This window comes from Panthera leo, chromosome A3, assembly GCF_018350215.1.
Source record: "Panthera leo isolate Ple1 chromosome A3, P.leo_Ple1_pat1.1, whole genome shotgun sequence".
In the NCBI taxonomy this organism is placed as follows: Eukaryota; Metazoa; Chordata; class Mammalia; order Carnivora; family Felidae; genus Panthera; species Panthera leo.
Window position 1 is genome coordinate 100,297,574 of NC_056681.1, and position 21,871 is coordinate 100,319,444.

General features: G+C 40.3%; 2 protein-coding genes across 7 annotated transcripts in view; one reads left to right on the top strand and one right to left on the bottom strand.

The window, feature by feature from the left end:
• The window catches only part of POLR1A (RNA polymerase I subunit A), a 76,182-nt gene extending 74,012 nt beyond the window's left edge, over nt 1–2,170 (bottom strand). For 2 of the 3 annotated variants that reach the window (XM_042932906.1, XM_042932908.1), the window contains exon 1: nt 1,611–1,779. In XM_042932906.1, coding sequence (XP_042788840.1) covers nt 1,611–1,687 — 77 coding nt within the window. In that variant the 5' untranslated portion in view covers nt 1,688–1,779. Of the gene's footprint in view, nt 1–1,610; nt 1,780–1,892 lie in introns of those variants that run through there. The other variant, XM_042932907.1, reaches the window with a different exon arrangement.
• Nucleotides 2,129–21,871, top strand: part of PTCD3 (pentatricopeptide repeat domain 3) — a 29,337-nt gene continuing 9,594 nt past the window's right edge. For 2 of the 4 annotated variants that reach the window (XM_042932910.1, XM_042932912.1), the window contains exons 1-14: nt 2,129–2,248; nt 4,397–4,449; nt 4,562–4,598; nt 7,188–7,233; nt 11,030–11,098; nt 11,572–11,676; nt 13,584–13,707; nt 15,525–15,640; nt 17,105–17,172; nt 18,553–18,640; nt 19,031–19,091; nt 19,388–19,473; nt 20,154–20,298; nt 21,227–21,298. In XM_042932910.1, coding sequence (XP_042788844.1) covers nt 2,148–2,248; nt 4,397–4,449; nt 4,562–4,598; nt 7,188–7,233; nt 11,030–11,098; nt 11,572–11,676; nt 13,584–13,707; nt 15,525–15,640; nt 17,105–17,172; nt 18,553–18,640; nt 19,031–19,091; nt 19,388–19,473; nt 20,154–20,298; nt 21,227–21,298 — 1,171 coding nt within the window. In that variant the 5' untranslated portion in view covers nt 2,129–2,147. Of the gene's footprint in view, nt 2,249–4,396; nt 4,450–4,561; nt 4,599–7,187; nt 7,234–11,029; nt 11,099–11,571; nt 11,687–13,583; nt 13,708–15,524; nt 15,641–17,104; nt 17,173–18,552; nt 18,641–19,030; nt 19,092–19,387; nt 19,474–20,153; nt 20,299–21,226; nt 21,299–21,871 lie in introns of those variants that run through there. The other 2 variants (XM_042932911.1, XM_042932913.1) reach the window with 2 other exon arrangements.

Sequence of the window (21,871 nt, forward strand, 5' to 3'; positions counted from 1 at the left end):
TCTCAGTGAACTGGAATCCCTGAATCAAAGGGTACAAAATGTTTGAAACTACTGATATATTCTGCTACCTTGCATTCTAGAAAAGGTGGGTTAATCGTAGATTGCCAGTCTTAACTAGCACTGAATCTTAGCACTTAATCTTTCCAGGAGCACTTGGCTGGCTCAGTCAGCAGACCATGAACTCCTGATCGCAGGGTCCTGAATTCGAGGCCCACATTGGGCGTGGAATCTACTTAAAAAAAAAAAAAAAAAAAAACAAAAACAAAAAACTTTCCAAATTTCAGGTGAAAAAATGCTACTCCACCATACATTAAAGTTTATATATTTACTTTGAGACAGAGAGAGCACGAGCAGGGGATGGGCATAGAGGGAGAGAGAATCCCAAACAGGATCCACACTGTGGAGCCCAACTCAGGGCTTGAACCCATGAACCATGAGATCATGACCTGAGCAGAAACCAAGAGTCAGATGCTTAACCAGCCGAGCCACCCAGGTGCTCCATTTTAATTTTTTATTACAATATTTCTTTTAAACTGCTTTAGTCCTTTACTTTTAATTAAAATCTTAATGGTTTCATTATTGTCACGAGCTCCTTACACATGAGGACCTTAATCTTTTACTATAATGGTGGCAAATATTTTTCTCAGTTTATAATTTGCTTTTTGTCATTTTTCACATTAAAGCTTTTTTTTAAATTAAAAAAAAATTTTTTTTTTGAAAGAGAGAGAGAGACACAGCGTGAGCAGGGGACGGTCAGAGAGAGAGAGGGACACACAGAATTCAAAGAAGACTCCAGGCTCCCAGCTGTCAGCACAAAGCCCAACAGTGGGCCGAACTCAAGAACTGAGAGATCATGACCCAAGCCAAAATTGGAGGCTCAACCAATTGAACCACCCTGGCGCCCCTCACATTAAAGTTTGAAAAATTCTTTAACAGTTTCCTCGAGATATAGCTCACATACTACACAACTCTTAAACTGTACGCTCAGTGGTTTTTAGCTTATCTACAGAGTTGTACAATCATCACCATTAGTCTATTTAGAACATTTTCATCCGTAGTAAAACAAACCCTGTATCCATTAGAAGTCATTCTCCTTGTCACATAAATAAAAGAACCTAAAAACAATAAGGTCCTGCAAATAAAGTTTCGAGGGTGTGGCCAACAAATGCTACCGTGATCAAAATGAGGACTTAAGAGAGTCCCTTGATTCAGCAACTGGGCAGACAATATAGGGGGTCCTAGCAAAGAGAATATGTCACTTAAACTGAGTCTTGAAGGATAATCATTTTGACAAATTGCGTTCTTAACCACGTCAGGGACATTACAGCAACTGTGCAAACGCTAATTACCAAGGAAACTGATGGATGGGAACATTGCAATGTGGGAACCTTCATCCCCCCAGCGCAAACTCTAACCTAGCCCCACCGGGTTCTAAGAGGCAGTCCACGCCAATCCACGACGTTCCCGGAACTACGGGTCCCAAAAGGCCAAGCGCCACACAACCACTGACTCGGAGGATAAACTGGGCGCAAGACCTTTTGGGAACAGTAGTTCATGGCGCCAACCTCAACAAGCAGGCTCTGCATGCTTCCTCCCCACCATCCCCTTACTTGAGCTCGTCGGCCGAATACATCCCGAAGGAAATGCCCTGCAGCCTCCGCCAGGGCATGGTCTTCGAGCCCAACATCCTTCACGTAAGCTGCGAGTTCTGACACCTAGAGAGAGATTCCAATGACCACGGGCAACTTAACTCAGCCTAAAGCCCGCAGCCACCATGTGATTTACATTCCGCTTACGCGCGAGAAAAGCTCGCTGGAATGAGATTTACGTGGACGAGACCACTTTCACGGTAGGGGGGGAAGTAATTTGACGACTTTCGCTCATTTACTCACCCTCTTATTTTGAAAATAGCGAAGAAATAGGTCACTAAAATAATCGTTTTGGAAAATTTCTCCGAGGAAAGCGAGGCATTTTGATCTTTTAACTTCCGTACCAAAGTCTTTCAAACTACGAAATTTTAACCTATTTCTTGATTCATTTTGTCTTGTTCCGTCTCAGCCAATAGCCGAGCTATTCCCCGCCCCCGCCATGGGGTGATCCTGAAGGTCACGCTTTCCCAGAATGCTACGCGAAAAAAGAATCTAAAGATGGCGGCGGTAGCGTCGGGTCTCTATGTCGGTGTCCGCTGCAGGCTTTGCCTGACGCTGACGGGCCAGTGGACGGGTCTGTGTGGAAAGGCCCCCAGCAGGTAAGAGACGCTTGGGAAACCCAATAGAAAGACCCTCCCCCCTCCCCAGCCAACCTCGTCCTGTGTATCAGCTTTTCCCTAAGAGCTGTGGAGCTAGGGACGATGGAGTGGGTTGCGCATGCGCGGTTTCGCGGCCATGTGCTTAACCAGGTGCGCGTAGCTGGAGTCCTGGAAAAGGGCCCCAGAGTACTTTGGTACGATGTTACTTCTTGGTTGGTTGGCTTACCCTGTTGTCGTGGAGCTTACGTTTGAATGTGCTATAGCAACCCCTCCCAAGTTTTAAAAATAGGAAATTATGCGTCCTTCTTTATTTTCACCAAATAGGGGAACTCTGAAGATTTTTCCCAAATTAAAGCAGTTTATGAGGGCCACTGTGTGCTGGATGTTGTGGGGATGATTGGCCTAAGAAATTATCCAGGTCTTCAAAAATGCAGGGAAATCTAAAAGATTTGAGCACAGCCTTTGGGTTGCTGTGATTGTTACACCTTGGAATACGTATTTAATACTTTTCACTAAATACAAATAGTGGTGTAGTGGAAATACAGTAACTTGTAATGGAAAGTTGGGAAAAGCCCAATTTTGGATTCAATGTTTGCCATTTCTTGAGTGGGATAATAGACAAGTTTTTTGTAGAGTGGACCTCGTAATAACTGAAAAACGGTGAGAGATAAGTGAGATGTGTAACTTATAGTGTATGTTTTATATGCGATACCTTCACTCAACTCTGCTCAAAAAAGAAAAGACACCCCACCTGATACTGTGGAAGCCTTCGTACTCAATCGCAGTCCTTTTCTTCATAGTGCCACTGTTGACATTTTTCTACTCATTTCCTTTGCCTGACAGCAGCATCTCTCCCTCTGTATTCACCCACAAGACAACAGTGGTCTTAGATCCTAATTTCATGAAAAAGCAATTGCCAACTCTCTCTGAGAGTTGATCCCTTTGAAGTTGATCCCCAGCAGAGAAGTATTGTTTTCGAATGATGCCTGAGACCAGATTCCAGTAGAGGAAGTAGCTTTGTTTTTAATCACATTTTGTCAATTTTGTGAATGGTACCAATCCAATGTAGGAAGGGAATACACAATAATAGCGCCCATTACTGTGTGATATTTGACTATTTCTTACTGTGATCAGAACTTTTTCTTTTTCGTTTTTATTTTATTTTTGAGACAGGGAGAGACAGAGCATGAACGGGGGAGGGTCAGAGAGAGGGAGACACAGAATCTGAAACAGGCTCCAGGCTCTGAGCTGTCAGCACAGAGCCCGACGCGGGGCTCAAACTCACGGACCGCGAGATCACGACCTGAGCCGAAGTCGGCCGCTTAACTGACTGAGCCACCCAGGCGCCCCCAGAACATTTTAAAACTCATGGGTCATGGGTCAGTAATTCTAAATTTTGTGTAAAAAATAATAGCAGTTTCAAGTTTAATTTAGGACATACATATTTGGCAAATTCTTGATTGTTGGATGAAGTAGGATGAAAGGCTATGGTGATCTTAGTTTAATAGTTTATCATAACTGCTTCAAGTGGGATAGTCTTATTATTAGGGTGTTATTCGTATAAAATCAGGGACTCGTTAAATTGTTCCTCTTAACCTCAGTGTTTCAGATTCCCAAAGTTGAAAGTCCCTTATATTTCAGGGGCGCCTGGGTGGCTAAGTTGGTTAAGCGTTCAACCCTTGATTTTGGCTCAGGTCATGATCTCACAGTTTGTGGCATCCAGCCCCACATCAGACTCTGTGCTATTAGCACAGAGCCTCCTTGGGATTCTCTCTCTGCCTCTCCCCAGCTTGAGCATGTGCTCTCGCTCGCTCTTTCTCTCAAAATAAAATAAATGTTTTTTTAAAAAGTCCCTTATATTTCACATTTGCTGCTTCAGTTCAGGTGTTACTGAGATTTTTTTTTCCTGATTCTATTTAATAAGATTGCCTGATTTAAAACTGTTGACCATTATTGTATCCATATGTCTATTTTGTAATGGTTTTGAACATGTTCTTCAGGCCGTGTCTTCTCAGTGTGCATTGACATGAATTATCCAGTCATTTTGACCCATGACAATTGGAAAATTTGGGTTCAAAATGCACATTGGTGGAGGGAGGTGGGAACTTCATTAATGAGTACCAGTTACAGGGCTTTTATTTTTTGCAGATTTTATTCTGGAAGTGCAACCCTCCCAAAGATTGAAGGAGCTAATGTAACAGGTATACAAAAATATATTGAAATAATTTCATTTGCATGTTAAATCATTGCACTAATTTGTAGTAGTAGTAGTATTGGGAAATTGATATATTTTGTTTTATTTTTCAAATTAAGGGATCGAAGAAGTGGTCATTCCAAAAAAGAAAACTTGGTGAGTATTCAGTCAGTGTTCATTCAGCAAGGAGTTGAGTGCAAAACATTTGAAGGTAAGGAGCCAATGACAAAGAGTAGAGAGAGCATTTTGGGGGACAGAACAGCTGATGGGAGGAAAACTTGGGAGTTGGAAAGAACTTAAAGAGGAAGGTGGAGGGTAGTGAATGAATGGGGCGTGAAATTTAAATAGGGTTAAAAGACCTGAACTAAGTTGGGTTAATAGTTACATAATAGTTAATTATGAGCATCGTTATTAGAATAATTTCTTTCCTTTTTTTTTTTTCTCTTTTACGAAAGTTTTACATGTTTGGGAGACTGGACAGAAGTATTATTCTTGCGGTCTTTAAGGAAGGAAAATAAAATAGTGTGGACTGCAGAATTTAGCTTTTCTTTTTTTACCTCACTAGAAATATCCTTGATCTCAGGCTCGTAAGTTCGAGCTCCACATTGGGTGTAGAGATTTCTTAAAAATAAAATCTTATAAAAAAACAAAAAACAAGTACCAGACTCACAGTGGAGTAAGAGGGAGTCACAAGTTGATATCGTAATCTATAATGTTTTAATTTATTTTTTAGGGATAATGTATTCATTAAGGTTGCTTTTTTATTTATTTATTTATTTTTATTATTTTTTTTTAATGTTTATTTATTTTTGAGACAGAGAGAGACAGAGCATGAATGGGGGAGGGGCAGAGAGAGAGGGAGACACAGGATCGGAAGCAGGCTCCAGGCTCTGAGCCATCAGCCCAGAGCCCGACGCGGGGCCCGAACTCACGAACTGTGAGATCGTGACCTGAGCTGAAGTCGGACGCTCAACTGACTGAGCCACCCGGGCGCCCCAAGTTTGCTTTTTTAAATAACCCTTTTTTGAAAAGAGAACTAATGAGTAATCTGAATGTTTTTTTTTTTTTTTTTTTTTTTTTTTTTAACTGTTGTTCAGTATGCTATGACGATGTATTCACTTGGTAAACCATATAGTCTAATGGAAGCTTTAGTTAGGGAATGCTAAGACATGAGAGAATGTCTTTGTCTCCATGAGATTACATAAATGTGATGTTAAAAAATGGTTAGAAACCCAGTGATATCGTATATGTCAAGGAATTATTCAGTCTTGATGTAATATAAAATTTCCTGTATGTTGTTTTATAGCTAACTTGTAATAAATGTTATGTTAAACTTTGTTTTGAAAGGTAACTTTTGGTTTACTAAATTTACTCTTCCTTTTTGGAAATAAAACATATAAAATGTAACAGGAGTAAAAATAAATTTGAAATTAAATTATCTAGGTTTGTCTATTCCACTGAAATCTCTTCCAGTAGTTAGGGTCTCTACCCATAGAACAGCAGACAGCTGGCCTGAAATTTTTATAAAGGCTGTATAGTTGAGAGTTTCTAAATCAGAAGAGTACATCAGAAACATCTGGGAATTCAGCAAGACTGCATGTGATAGTTCGCCATGGAACTTGGAGAATTTGGTTTAGGAAGTCCAGAGTATAGTTTGTGATTTATTCTCGTATATACTTGAGTTAAGAGCCACCAATTGAGATAAAAGAGGCAAGAGTAGCCCAGAAAACTGCAATAAGAATGCATAGGAAAATGGGGCTCCTGGCTCACTCAGTCAGTAGAGCATTTGACCCTATCTTGGGATTGTGAGTTTGAGCCCCACATTGGGTGTAGAGATTACTTTAAAATCTTTAAAAACACACACAGACAGGGGCACCTGGGTGGCTCATTCGGTTGAGCGTCCGACTTTGGCTCAGGTCATGATCTCACGGTCCGTGAGTTCGAGCCCCGCGTCGGGCTCTGTGCCAACGGCTCAGAGCCTGGAGCCTGTTTCAGATTCTGTGTCTCCCTCTCTCTCACCCTCCCCCGTTCATGCTCTGTCTCTCTCTGTCCCAAAAATAAATAAACTTTAAAAAACACACACACACACATACATAGGAGAACGGATAGCAGGAGGCACGGTTCAGGATAGATATAATTTTGAGCCACACATTGGGTGTAGAGATAACTTAAAAATAAAATCCAAAAAAAAAAAAAAAGAAAGAAAGAAAGAAAATGGATAGGAGGCAAGGTTCACGATAGATATAGAGAATTTTTTGAGATGAGGGTAGAAATTGCTAGCCCTTGGTGATGGTAGGGGGGACCATGCCAGAGTGGGTAGGCAAAGTACAGTAGGAACATGTACTAATCACCTTTAGACGAAAGAACTAGGCAGTTTTCTTTTTTTTTTTTTCATGTTTATTTATTTTGAGAGAGAGATGGACTGCGAGTGGGCAGAGAGAGAGGGAGACACAGAATGTGAAGCAGGCTCCAGGCTCTGAGCTGTCAGCACGGAGCTCTACCTGGGGCTCGAACTCATGAACCGTGAGATCATGACCTGAGCCGAAGTCTGACGCTTAACCAACTGAGCCACCCAGGCACTCCGGTTTTCTAACTTGTTATTCTAATGATCTTAAGAAATAAGAACTGGCTTTAGTTGAGACCTGAACTTTTTTACTGGCCAATCCATTCTGAGAATTGACTCACTTGTTCACTTTGTAGATGTGAAAATCCTGACATGGGTTAACTTGTGATTCTTGTTCTTAGGGATAAAGTGGCTGTTCTTCAAGCACTTGCATCCACAGTGAATAGGGTAAGTAGGAGTTTTAGGTTTTTGTACCCAACTCAGTTAATTATACATTTAGTATTCATACTTCTTCATTATTCATGATTAAACTGTTGTGAATCTTGAAAGTTTATTGGAAATAATCTAATCCACTCCCTTCATGTGACAGGTGTGGAAACTAAAGGTTTGGGATGGTTTTGTTTTGTTTGTTTTTTTGTGTGTTTTTAAGTTTATTTAGAGAGAAAGAGCACGTGTGCGGGAGAGGCAGAGAAAGGAGAGGGAATCCCAAGCAGACTCCATGCTGTCAGTGTAGAGCCTGATGAGGGGCTAAATCCCGTGAACCATGAGATATGACCTGAGCTGAGATTAAGAATTGGACACTTAACTGATTGAGCCACCTAGTCACCCCAAAACTAAAGGTCTTAAAGGGACTGGCTACACATTGGTTAGGAAGTTAAGTACTTGACCTAGTTCCATGTCTTTTATCTCCAAATTCCGTGTTTTTATCTTAGACCAATAATGTTTAAACTGAATCCCCTGAAGAGTTTGCTATAATGCATGGTCCTGGGGGATGGTTTGGGTGGGATACTGTAATGCAAGTGATCTGGCGACCAGCTTTGAGCAGTAGTGTATCTACTATGCTAGAAATAATGCAGGGATTGACCGTGTGCGTCCTGGAGTTTCAGAGCTGAGCAGTTAGCTTTGTGATCTGCACTAAAAAGTTACTTTATCTCTTGATGTTTCCACATGCATATCTATAAAATGGGGATTAATGATAGCATCAAACCTCAAGGTTTTAGTGAGAAATAAGCTAGTACATGTGACAGGATTTAGAACAGTGCCTAGCACAAAGGAGTACTCAGTAAATGCTAGCTGTTATTAGTGAAATATTTTTCAATAACTTTCTCTTGACAATTCAAGAATAGAGTTTGTAGTCTGATAGATAAACTGAAACCTTGGTAAATGCCTCAGAACATAATCTGTGTACCCAACTTGGGACTCAAATTGCCAACCCTGAGAAACTTTCTGATTGTATTTTTCATTAGCAGGAAACTATACTTTTAATTTCAACTATGGGGACAATGTCTAAAATAATTAATAACTACCATGATACCTGTGAGGATACTGATCCTCTTTAAGGCCGTTATCACAGACTTCCGGGATTGTTTTCCATTGTAGATGTTAAACTTAAGGAGTATTGGGCTGAATATGCACTAATATATCCTAGCAGTTTCTCAGAAGGGATTCTTAAAATACTGCATCTCCAGGGGTGTCTGAGTGGCTCAGTTGGTTAAGCATCCAACTTAGGCTCAGGTCATGATCTCACAGTTCATGAGTTTAAGCTCCCATTGGGCTCTGTGCTGATAGCTCAGAGCCTGGAGCCTATTTCAGATTCTGTGTCTACCTCTCTCTCTCTTCCCTTCCCTCGCTTGTGCTCTGTGTCTCTCTCTCAAAAATAAACATTAAAAAATTTTTAAAATACTACTGTATCTCGACACTAGCATCATTTATCCCTAAGTAGGCACTTGAAATGTGAACTAGAGAAATGGTCCTTTGAGACTGTTCTCAATTTTGTTTTTTTGGTTTTTTTGTAATTATGTGTATTTTTTTCTTTTTTTTATTTAATTTTTTAATTTTTTAAATTTACATCCAAACTAGTTAGCATATAGTGGAACAATGATTTCAGGAATAGATTCCTTAGTGCCCCTTACCCATTTAGCCCATTCCCCTTCCCACAACCCTCCAGCAACCCTGTTTGTTCTCCATATCTATGAGTCTCTTCTGTTTTGTCCCCTTCCCTGTTTTTATTTTTGTTTCCCTTATGTTCATCTGTTTTGTCTCTTAAAGTCCTCATATGAGTGAAGTCATGATTTTTGTCTTTCTCTGACTAATTTCACTTAGCATAATATCCTCCCGTTCTATCCACGTAGTTGCAAATGGCAAGATTTCATTCTTTTTGATTGCCGAGTAATACTCCATTGTATATATGTACCACATCTTCTTTATTGATTCATCCCTCAATGGACATTTGGGCTCTTTCCATACTTTGGTTATTGTCAATAGCACTGCTGTAAACATTGGGGTGCATGTGCCCCTTCAAAACAGCACACCTGTATCCTTTGGGTAAATACCTAGCAGTGCAGTTGCTGGGTTGTAGGGTAGTTATAGTTTTAATTTTTTGAGGAACCTCCATACTGTTCTCCAGAGTGGCTGCACCAGCTTGCATTCCCAACTGTTCTCAGTTTTTTAATGAAAATGGCCTTTAAGTCAAAGAAGTTGTAGAATTATGTGTGTGGCTTTCTGATTTGTCTGCATTTGGGCCCTTGAAGTCCAAGGTATTCATTCAGTAACCACCTGTTCTACCCTTGTGATGCTGACCAGGTGCTGTGCCAGGTGAAGAATAGAGACCCTTTCCTCGCACAGCTCCTAGAGACAGAGAGTGTGAGAGCACAGAACTGTCGCCATGACAGTTGGGATAAGGGACAGTTAAAGGGGATGATAAGGGGATGTTAAAGATGATAAAGGGACAGGTGAGGGGATGTTAAAGAACTAGCGTTGGTTGGATCTGATGATAGGTTAATTGAATGGAAGTAATGGGACAGGATCTACAGGTTGAACTGCAGCATGGTCAGTACTGTTCACTGAGATAGAGGTGACAGGAGAGGGTGTAGCTTCAGGCAAGTATAGTGTGGGGTTAAATTTGGTTCCAGTCATCTGAACTACAAGGCCAGAGTGCAGTTTTTCACGGATTGTGAAGGACTTGGAAATTGTTGAGGGAGGAAAATTGGGAAGTAAATAGGAAGGATAAGTCTAGTAAAAGTTAGAAGAACTAGAGCGTGTCACCAAAACTAGAGGCCCTAAATAGGAATCTAAGAAGGGTGGTGTGGAGAATCAGAACCAGAGCTAGGCACCAGTTTGAGTATAATCAGGGAGTACATACGTAGTCCGGGGCAGCTAACCTAGAACTGCTACCGCTGGTTTACCCTCACGTGACTGCCTCATGTTAGTAGAGTGGTGTAACCAGATGAAATGAGCGTCTAATGAGTATGAAGCGATATGGGTTTTGAAAGGGGCAGCGGGAAGCTGAGACGCCAAAAAGATCTAGCCTCCGTGCCTTAGCTATGAGCAGCCTTGCCCCGAGAGCTGCAGGGAGGGTCACCCTTGGAGAGGCCAAGTCAGTAAGACAGTACCTCAAGGGCACCGTGAGGAGAGATTCTGGATGTAGGGTTTTCCTGTGGAACAGAGGTCCCAGAAGGCCCAGGAAAGGAGACTCCAGGGGAGAAGAGAGAATAGAGAAAGTACTTTGGAGGCAGTTTTCAGTGAGTGGTACTGAAGAGATTATTTTGCTTCAGGTTCTACCTAGAGCAGTTTAAAGTAGCATACAGAGCTTGGACGGCAGCGCACAGAAGCTGCACCAAGAGGGCGCGGAGGCGTCTTCTGTGTGGAGGGCAGACTCTGTGATGGGCAGTGGCCGTGCTTGGAAGGAAACTGGTGCCTGACTCTGGTGCCCGGACTAGTTAATTCAGAGGACCTGTAGTTTACAACAGCAGTAGTTCTTGGGACCACCCTCAGATCTTAAGGGGTCATGGGGGGCTGGGGGGCTGAGCCATTGTTTGCTTCAAGTTGTATGTAATTATAACCGAGTCTTAGAGAGCTGGGAGTACAGTATAGGTGTTAGTGTTTCTCTCACTGTATACACACAGGTAAACTTCTGCATGTGTTATATATGTATAATTAAAACTTGTTTTTTACAGAGTTTGTGGTCATCAAACCTCCAGATCTTTATGAAAGTCTAGCTAAAGAGACTTCTGTGTCTTCACAGGATTCCACAGCTGCCCCTTATGCATTTCAGGATGATCCTTATCTCATACCAACGTCCTCCGTGGAATCTGTGAGTAATTCCATGTAGCTTTTCTAGCATTATGTTTTATCTTGCTTGTTTGGGTTGAAGCACGCGTGTGTAATTTACCTTATTTGTAAAAATTTTTGGGAAGTTAACAGATGCTGATAGGTAATTCAATAGACTTTCTGAATCCCTTACTACTTTTTTAAAAAGTTTTAGAGATGGGCTGTGGAAAGGTTTTGGGTTTTAATAATCAGGGCTCTTTTGCATTGGAACAGTCCACTTGGTTTCAGTGCACTGGTTTTATGTTCCGCAAGCTGTATATAAGATGTGACCTAAAATGTCACACTCAGTAGCAGAGAAATAGTACGTGATTTAACTTGTATTTGGGTTTCTTTGTATTGTTGCATTCTTTTTTCAGGGGGTAGATAATTCTTCCTGAGGGTGTAATTTTGATCTTGAGTCTAAGTTACATGTAAATGCCAATTTCTATCTGATTCTTTTTTTTTTTTTCTTCATAGCGTTCATTTTTATTGGCAAAGAAATCTGGAGAGAATGCAGCAAAGTTTATTATTAATTCACATCCCAAATATTTTCAGAAGGACACAGCTGAACCTCATATACCGGTAAGGAGAGGTAATTGTGATTTTTCAGTTAATACTTATGTAGATATAAGTTAAACCAAGTTTTCATAGCTGCTTTTGAGTAGCCATTTGAATGTCCTCAGTATTCAGGTGAAGTATTTAGTTAGTTAATTATGTTTTTATGTATTTTGAAAGAGAGAGAGGCAGGGGAGGGGCAGAGAGAGAAGTAAAGAACCCTAAGCAGGCTCGACATTGTTAGTGCAGAGCCCGACAGGGAGTTTGAACTCACAAACGGTGAGGTTGTGACCTGAGCCGAAACCAAGAGTTGGACTCAACAGACTGAGACACCCAGGTGCCCCTGGGTGAAGTCTTTTGAGGAGTACAGTTATCTTTGCTCACAATAATCTTTTTTTTTTTTTTAAGCTCCTGTGTGTGTTTGTTCCCCATCCTGTTTTCCGTTTGGCTACTGTGACACCAGAATCTTAGATCTTTATCTCTGTGACTGTTCCTTTTCAGTTTCCTTCAGTAGCTTTTCTATGCCACCCCCCCCCCCTTAAGTGCTGACGTCGTCTTCGGTTTCCATGCTCAGCCATTTTCTTATTCCTGTCTGCAGTCTTCCTGCTTCAGTGGCCCTTACATCCCATTCTTGTGTATCTGGCCCAGATCCCTCCACTTTGATACTGTAGTGTCCTGGTTTCTCTTCAGAGTAAACCTTCTGCCTTTTTCTTTGAACTCCGAATTGTATTTCCAACTACCTCTTTGTTCTGTAGTCCTAAAGAGTGAGCATCGTGGAGGGTGTGTTGTGTGCTATTGTCACAGTGGTGAGGGGAGCAGATGTGCCTCTGCCCTCCTGGGTTTACTAGTGGAAATAGTAACCTCAGACTCCTGTCCCAAACAGCTTTCTTCCCTAAACACATGCACCCACACACAGCCCTCCTGCTTCTCCAGCAGCAACTCCTAGTGACAAATTAGGAGGTCATTGCGATTGTATAGGTAAAAATGCTGAAATCCTGGCCCAACCTTTCCCCTGTGTGTTTAACTAGCAGTTAACGTTTCTGTGCTTATTAGCTCACTTTGACTTGAAGCCTTCCATGGGTCCCTGCCTCCCTGGCAGGCAGCACTCTCATACCTCTGAGATCTCCCATCATTTACCATCACATTGCACTGTAATTATTTCTTTCTTCATCAGATTGGGAGAACCTTAAAGGCAGAGAATTACTTTCATCTCTGTGTCTCCAATGCCTAGCTTCATGCCTGGCATGAAATCGTCAGCATTCAAGAAGTATTAAAATAAACTAGTGAGTGAGGTACAACCAACATACTTTGGTGATAGTGAATGTTTATAGAGTAGAAGAAGCATCAGGGATGAAAGATTTCTGCCTCTGCAAACCAGGTGTACTGTGACACTTTTTTAGAGAGAGACCGCGAGTGGGGTAGAGGGGGAAAGAGAATCTTAAGCAGACCTGTTGCTCAGCATGGAGTCCAACACGGGGCTCGATCCCATGACCCTGAGATCATGACCTGAACCAAAATCAGAGTTGGGCACTCAACTGACTGAGCGACCCAGGCACCTCAGTACTCTGACACTTTTAAACAAGGTCGGGAAGAAAGAAGAAAGGGTGATTTTAGTAGAGGACAGAGGTTCAACTTGAAGTTGGGGAAGTTGGAAACAGGATTCTTCAGATATGGATTAAATATTTATTTTGGGGTGCTTTTAAAAATTTTCCTTGAGCTGGAAGATAGCTAAATGATCTTGTTTTATGTATTGGAGGGCTTTGATATTTTTTTGCAGTTATATTCCCTACGAGGTGTACACGTGTACCCGGTCCATGAAACATGAATTGGGATGGTGAAGTTTTATTTTGGTGTTTTGGTGATAAAAGTTCAGTCCTGCTCAGTTCTTTCCCCTTTAGCTGTTTGTGCTAACATTAGCCATCTTCTTTTCCTAGTGTTTAATGCCTGAGTACTTTGAACCTCAGATTGAAGGTATAAGTGAAGCTGCCTTAAAGGAAAGAATCAAGCTCAAAAAAGTCAGAGCTTCGGTGGACATGTTCGATCAGCTGTTGCAAGCAGGTGACTTGGTTCATTTAAAACACCTCTAGGAACATGGGCTTGAAAGTGGGCTGTGGTTTATGTGATCGTGCTGGTTTTGAGTACAAGTTACACGTATGTCTGCTTGATGATGTGTTTATGTTTTTAAGAGTTTAATAATATTTCCAGTTCTGCTTTAGCTTTATTTTTTGAATTATAAGTGAGATGGAGCTGTAACTTAGTTTATTTGTGCTCTTCGGCTATATTGTGTTGGCAAGTAGGGAAATTGTATAGCCATTCTTCCTTGGCTTCTGTTTTTAACTTCTGGCATGTACATATTGTATTCAGGTTTCTTGTACTCTTTAAGTATGTATGGAGGCATAAAACAGACAAGGAAGGAGTATTTAAAAAGGAAGCGCTAAATTGGGATATTGATTCTAGTTCTGACACTAATTAGCCCTGTGGCTTTGGAAAAGTCACTTAGTTCCTCAGAACTTCTGTCTCTAAAATTTTGGCTCTCTGAATTTGATCTGGATGAACCTCTGGTGGTATAGATCCAGAATGCATGACTTGTAAACTACCAGGAGAATGTACCTATAATAGCATCAAAGGCAGCAGCATTGTAAGTTTATGGGCTTCAGGATGTTGTTCAGTGATTGAGGATAAAAATCAACCAGACATAGAAGAGATCGAAACTGAGTTGAATTGCTCAGTATATTCTTGAACACAACAAGAAACATTTGCAGAAAGCTGTGTTTGATTTGAGAGTTCTGGTGTGTAGCCTGCTGTGGCATTGGATGTACGGATGAATTGCTGATGCACGTTATAATTTAGGGAGCCTTTTCCCTCTGCTTGTTGAATATGATAAATGTCTGGTAAGTGAGTTCTTAGTGCTCAGGTCTGTTTTCCTCTAGTTTTATACACTGTGGAATGGGCACATGCAGACATTCAGTAAAGACAGTGTGTCAGACCCACAGCTCGGAGTAACAGAACAAGCCAATATGCCATGGGATGGATTAGATGAAGTTTTACTATCAAGCCCCTAATAAGTACCAAACACTTTGCTGGGCATTTCACATGCTTAATTTAATTCTATAACATCTTAGGAGTTGCTGTGTTTTATAATAATTCTATAAAGGAAACGTTATTAGGTAATTTCTCAGGGATATACAGTTCTGAGATAGTAAAATCCAATCCATTTACCCTTCATAGCCTCGGTTCTCTCCACTCTGCTCTTTTCTACACTTTTAAATTCCTAATGGGCATTTTTTATCAGTATATTTTTTTTAGGAAAATGAGGGTACTTCTAAAATACTCCATTTCATACTTTTTCCTTTTTTTTCTTAATGTCAAGATGAAAGCATGTTTTCGGGTAACAGTTTTTTTAAAAGCTACTATTATTGGACATTTAGGCTAGTATTTCTAGGCAGGTATTCCAGTGAGGGCCTGGATCGAAGCGGAATAGTTTTGCTTGCATTTGTAAAAATGGAACTGAACCAGGGGAACTAAGTGGCAGTAATTTGCAGAGTGTTCAGTTTGGAGACCGTAGTTAAAACCATGAGCTAGTTTCTCTGAAGAGACAAGTATGTAAAATAAGTGAGCACACACAAAGGTCAGGCTTTGTCTTGTGTTTTAGTCTCTCATGTCAGATCACACAGTAGGGATGGTGTCCCTGTCTGCATCACTCCAGGTGTTTGAGTTGATGTGGAGTGCATACTCATGCATTCTTAGGATGGTGGTTGCCACTATATACATAGGCAAGAAAGTCACAGGTTATGGAAAGTGAAGAATTTTAATCCAGTGAGCTTTAGTTCTTTGATGTTTTAAAGTTTTTTCCCCCTTTTTTCTTCTACCCACAGGAACTACTGTATCTCTGGAAACAAGTAATAGTCTCTTGGATTTGTTGTGTTATTATGGTGACCAAGAGCCTTCAGCTGATAATCATTTTCAGCAAAGTGAAAAATCAGAAGAATTGGTAATGGCTTTTGGCAGTGATTCTTAAAATTTTTTTGGTAGTAATTTCATGTCAAAGTGAGGCAAGTTCTTATGCCTTATGTGTTAGGATAGTAGAGATTTGTTCTGAGATGTGATGTGGTATACTAGCTTTGATAAAAAGTGGTATGGAGGAAGAAATATTTAATCAATTATTTTAATTTCGGTTCCCTTCTTAAAAATATTTTGACCTTGCCTTCCGCGTGCAGCTAAAGCTTTGACCAGAAATGTTTAGGAAGCCCCTCTTTTACTGTTACGTACAGTGACCACATGATGTGTAAGGAACAGGGAAAGACCCCCTGATCCCAGTCCCCTCAAAAATGCAAACATATGTGGGCATATAGTGAGCGTATGTGCTGGGGGTATATAGAACAGGATTGTGCCAAGGGCTGGCCTGTTGATAGTGAGTCCTATCTGACTTCTCAACCCAAGAGTTTTACTTCTGGAAAAAGATCCCAAGGGCACCCCTGGGTCCTGTGCACAGAGATTATATACCTCATTTTTATAATGTATTCATACTTAAAATTGCAAAAATGTGGAACACAGGCTGGATGTCCAGTAGCATGTGACTGAACTGTGGTATTGTTTGGTGTTGGAGAAGACTAGGTCTGTTCGGCTGTGGAAAGATGGATCTTACATTAATAAGTGAGAAAATAGGCTAGACAACATTCCATTTTTATAAAAGTATTTCCGTATGCATGAGGGGAAAATGAAAAGTGCTTTTCTTTCCATAAATGTCTAGTTTTCCTCCACCAGATGTGCATTATTTACATAAAAAAAAAAAAAGTCTTTTAAAACATGTAGGCAGGGGGTTGCTGTCAGACACTTCCAGAGTCTCTTCTCCTAGGCTCCCTGGTCTGGCTGGCCCTCTGCCCCCGTTGCCCCAGCTGTAGAGGCAGTGTGGACCTGCGCAGGGCCAGCCCAGCCTGCCTCACAATATAGCAGCATCACCAAGAGTGAGGTTTATAAATCAAGGACGTGACGTTACTAGTCTTTAAAAAGAATCTTAGCTTGCGTTGGATTAGTGTTAGACATTAGATCCCATACCCGGACATGTCCTTTCTTGCTTTTACCTAATGAACAATATTTCTATGTGGGCCAAGCCAGATACAGCCAGATCAAGCCAGGCTCTGTTGTTTGGCTTTCCAGTTTCTCTCTCTGGGCTAGGCTGTACAGGGTAATGACTTTATCTCTTCTCCAGGCTGTCATTTCTTGCTTTAAGGGCCAGCTTTACTTTGCATCTCTAAGTGAACTGATTTACACTTTAGGAATTATCGGTTTTTTGAATGAACATTTACTGGAGTTTTCCTTCACCTTCTGTTGGATCTGTATTTCTTTTATTTTTCTAAAGTTTCGTTCACCTTTCTGTTTTTAAGTATTCTAGGCTAGGAGAATGCATTCTGCTGTCATGTTTTGTTTTATTTCTGTTGATAATGGTTCATTTCAGGAAGAGGCCATAGAGGAAAATAATGAAAAATCTAAGAAGGCTGGCCATCAATTTGGAGTTACGTGGAGGTATGTTACCCATCGTTAAACCTTGTAGTGGGGTTTCCATTTGTGCATGGAATGTTTCTTGTCACCCCCTCAAGATATGCTCCTATGGTTTTCTAAGATATAATTTGTTTTTAGCATACAATATAAATATCACAATTGGTACTCCTGTGTATTTAGACCTCATTTCATAAGATCTTTACTTCTAACCAGCAGTATGATATTGACACTTCATTCTCCACCCCACCCATTTAACTTCATGTCCCCTTTACATGGTATTGGTTCCTTGGGTAGTTTCATCAGTGTCCTTCTGTGCAATATATACCTGTCACTCTGAAAGATTGGATAATTTGTTAACATAAGAATACACATAACACAACAGTGTAGTTCTAAACGAAGATTGCTGGTCAGCAAGCAGAAATACTCAACATTTCCAAACAAAAGTTGAGTAACATTTAACATTTGAGAAATTTAAGTGAGTAGGAATGTTTGAGTAAAAGAAAAGTATTTCACAGGGACATCTGGAGGAGGAAAGTTACTATTAATATCAAAAGTCTTTTTGGAAGTGTTAAATAGAATCCGGTATTTAATAATTTTCTATAGTAGTTAAGAACATGGACCTTGGTATATCATCCTGGCCCAAATCCTGGTTCTGATTTCCAGGACCTATTTGTAAGAGACAGAATCAAGGTACAGCATAGTCTGTATAACATGGATTATCTTTATTCATTTATTTGTTTTTAAAAAAAAATTTTTTTTAACATTTATTTATTTTTGAGACAGAGAGAGACAGAGCGTGAACGGGGGAGGGTCAGAGAGAGAGGGAGACACAGAATCTGAAACAGGCTCTAGGCTCTGAGCGGTCAGCACAGAGCCCGACGCGGGGCTCAAACTCACAGACTGCGAGATCATGACCTAAGCCGAAGTCGGACGCTTAACCGACTGAGCCACCCAGGCGCCCCTATTTGTTTTTTTAAAGGAAGAAGGAGAGTAGATACGCCAGAGTGTGACATGTACACATGCTAGAATACAATAGATTCTGGAGAAACTACTTGCCTGTGGTTGCCTCTGGGGAATTGTATATGGTTGAAGGAGTGTGGGGAAACTTCGCTGTGTACTCTTTGCACAGTTGGCTTTTTTGTTTAGTGTTGTGAGTATATATTACTTTTTTGTAAAAGTTCTGGTTCTGTCACTTAACCTGCCAAGCCATGGACAACTTGAGGTTTTGGAGCCTCAGTTTTTCCCATTTTTCAGAATGATAACCATGTCTTTCATGCACATGGTGGTAAGAATTTTTTGTGTATAAAGTGCTTGACACAGTGCTTGGAACATTGTAAACTCAGTAAATTGTGGTAGCTGTTGGTTTTTCCAGTTTCCCTGGTTGACTATTCTTCCTGTGTCTAGGGCAAAAAACAATGCTGAGAGAATCTTTGCTCTAATGCCAGAGAAAAACTCACATTCCTACTGCACAATGATCCGAGGAATGGTGAAGGTAACATGTATTTATTTCTGTACTATTGTCTTTAATTTCTACTAAGTCAGGAATTTTTACTCTCAGAACTATTGTTCACTGGGCCAGAAAATTTGTTGTCTTGGGGGCTCTCCTGTGCATTGTAGAATGTTTAATACCTCCCTGTTCTCTACCCAGTTCATGTCAGTACTTCATCCTCCCCAGCCCCCAGTTGTGACAACTAGAAATATCTCCAAGAATTACCAAATGTCACCTGGGAAGCAAAATTGCCATGCAGTACAGTATGAACTTCATGAGAACTGAGACTTTGTTTGTTTTATTACTGTATCCCAAGCCCTAAAACAGTAGACATTGCAACTGTTTCTTAAGTAAACAAGTTGGATGATATTTAAGCTTTATCCTGTCTTCCAGCACCGAGCTCTTGTGCAGGCATTAAACTTGTACACTGAATTACTAAACAACAGACTGCATGGTAAGTGTGTTTGGAGAATTTCCCTCCCTCCTTCCTTTTCTTCCCTTAAGAGTCTGTAAATCTTTGAATCCATGAAATTTTTGCATCTTGCCTCAATCATGGGCTCACTTTTAACCTTGTGGTATTGGTGGTAAAAGCAGGAGGAGAGTTCCAGAGAAGGGAGAGAGTGTCTCGTTTTGTGAGCACATGGTAACGAGCCAGGAGCCATATGTGCATTACTGCTTTGCCTTAAACTAAGCTATTTAGGGATAAGTCTTGAACCCAAATTTTGTTAAGGTGGTTTTCCTGTTTTACAGCTGATGTGTACACCTTCAATGCATTGATTGAGGCAACAGCATTGAGCATGAATGAGAAATTGGAGGACAAATGGAATAAGATACTGGTAAGGGGAAACCGTCATTTTGTCTCCTAATACGCCTAAAGTATCCTTTCCTAGAAATACAGGGGGTAGAGATTGAGCATTTTCATGGCAGATACTGCTCTGCTGGGTACTCAGCGGTTACTTGTTTATGCCCTCCTAGCAACCCTGTAGTTTAAATAACTGTGTCTTGTATGTGAGAAGAAAAAGTTATTTGACGCAGAGTCGATGGCTAGAATTCACAAACACCTCTGTTGCTTTATTTCTCGTAGTATGTAGTTTTTTTTTTTATTATTACAAACATAATGCATATTTCCTGAAACATTTGTATCTGGTAAGTTTGAAAAAACTTACTTGGGTTGTATTAGGGATAGAAATGTTTTTGTTTTTATACCATACTGCTCATTTAAAAAAGGAAAACAGCCCGGTTCATTCTAGTCTACGCTTTTGCTTTATGAGGCAGGGGGCGAAGACAGTTGGACATCTTGATCAAGCGAGGTGCGGTGACTGAATAGAGTGAGTTCTCTAAAAGGCAAAGTCACTGGCCCTGCTAACTAATAGATAATTCTTAAATTAGGAATATATTTATTAAATTACTTTAGATCTAGCCAGAGAATCAAATTATTTTTTAGTGTGTAATATTGGTTTATTGGACAAATTACCTACCCAGGCATAAACAAGACTTAACACTTGGATTTATCTAGGAGCTGCTGAAAGAAATGGCTGCCCAGAAGGTGAAACCAAATCTACAGACATTTAATACCATTCTGAAATGCCTCCGAAGATTTTATTCATTTGGAAGATTGCCGGCCTTACAGACCTTTCGTGAAATGAAAGCCATCGGAATAGGTGAGTATGTGCCCTCATGTCCTCCTCTGGAGACTGGGACGATGCTGACCAGAGATCTTAGGATCCAAACAAGCAAAAATAGACACTAAACTCTTTATGCTGTGTGCATAATATGTTGAGAATTTCCGTTCCCCCATTTGGTACATTAATTACATGTATTTATTAACGGCGGGAGCTCTGTTATCTTCATGTTCTTTATAGCAAACTACAGTATTCTTTTAATATTTTAGGTAGTTTTCTGTGGATTTCTTTACTCTGGGGAGAATTGTTCGCTTGAGTTAACTAGTTTTAAATCCCATGACACTTGCTAGCATAATTAGGTATTTGAACCCAAATGTGCTATTGTATTATGTAGTTTTCAATAAAAAATTTTTAATTAATTTATTTATTTTGAGAATGGGAGAGCAGAGAGAGAGAATCCCAAGCAGCCTCCATGCTTGCATGCTCCATGCTGTCATCATGGAGCCCAATGCAGGTTTTGATCTCACAACCTTGATATCATGACCTGAGCTGGAATCAAGAGTCAAGACTCTTAACCGACTGAGCCACCTAGGCAACCCTAGTTTTCAGTAATTATGAAAGGTTGCTGGGGACCTGTTCACTTTAGTATGCTTTAGTGCTCTTGAATAAAGAATCCTAGTACAAAGTACATTAGCTATAACATTTTAGTTAATATGTGTCAAGACTTTCTAAAAGTATTTCTCACTTTAATCAAATGATGCTAATCAAACGTTAACGTTAATCAAATGAGCTAGGAAATATCTTCAGAGGAATAGAAATGCATCTTTTTGTTTGTTTGAAATGCATCACCTTTTATTTAAATACCAAAATCAGTGTGTTTTTAGTTAACTGTGCCTCAGGAAGCTGTATTTTGGATATTTGTGTTTGACTTATTTCTTACTTTTTTCTGTCCACCTGGTAATTTGAGAACCCTCACTTGCAACATACCACTATATTATTCAGCTGTTTTATCAACATGGTATGTATGACGTTATACATGGTACGTATTATATTAACTTTTGTAGAAAGTTGACCCAGCTCCTTTATGTTTATGTGATTAATTGTTGTGGGCTACCTTCACTGCATATGATTTAAGAATAGAGAACTCACAAATTACAGTATCCTATAGCCTGAGCAAAAAGTTATTCTTAAAGGAAGTAACCTTGTTTGTTACTTAAAACTTGAGCTGGAGGGGAAATGTTATTAGTACATTAAATGTACTAACAGTGTTGATGTGCAATTAAAAATGGTCAGAAGGTGTGTTAGTCTGGACTTCTTTTGCCTCTGTAGAGCTGTGCTTTCCAGTAAAATAGCCAGTAGCCACACTTGTTTATTTCATTAAAATTAAGATTCCTTTCTTGCATTAGTACTAGGTAGCCCCATGTGACTGCTGGCTCCTGTATTCAATGATGCAGCAAGAGAACATGTCTGTTTTTACGGGGAGTTGTTGGCCATTGCTGTTCCATACCTGAGTTGAAATTTTAGCTCTGTCGTCTCCCAGCTATGCCAGAAGGGCCTGGATATCTATCCTGATAAATGCCATCAGGCTGTGATGATTAAGTAAACTGTGCAC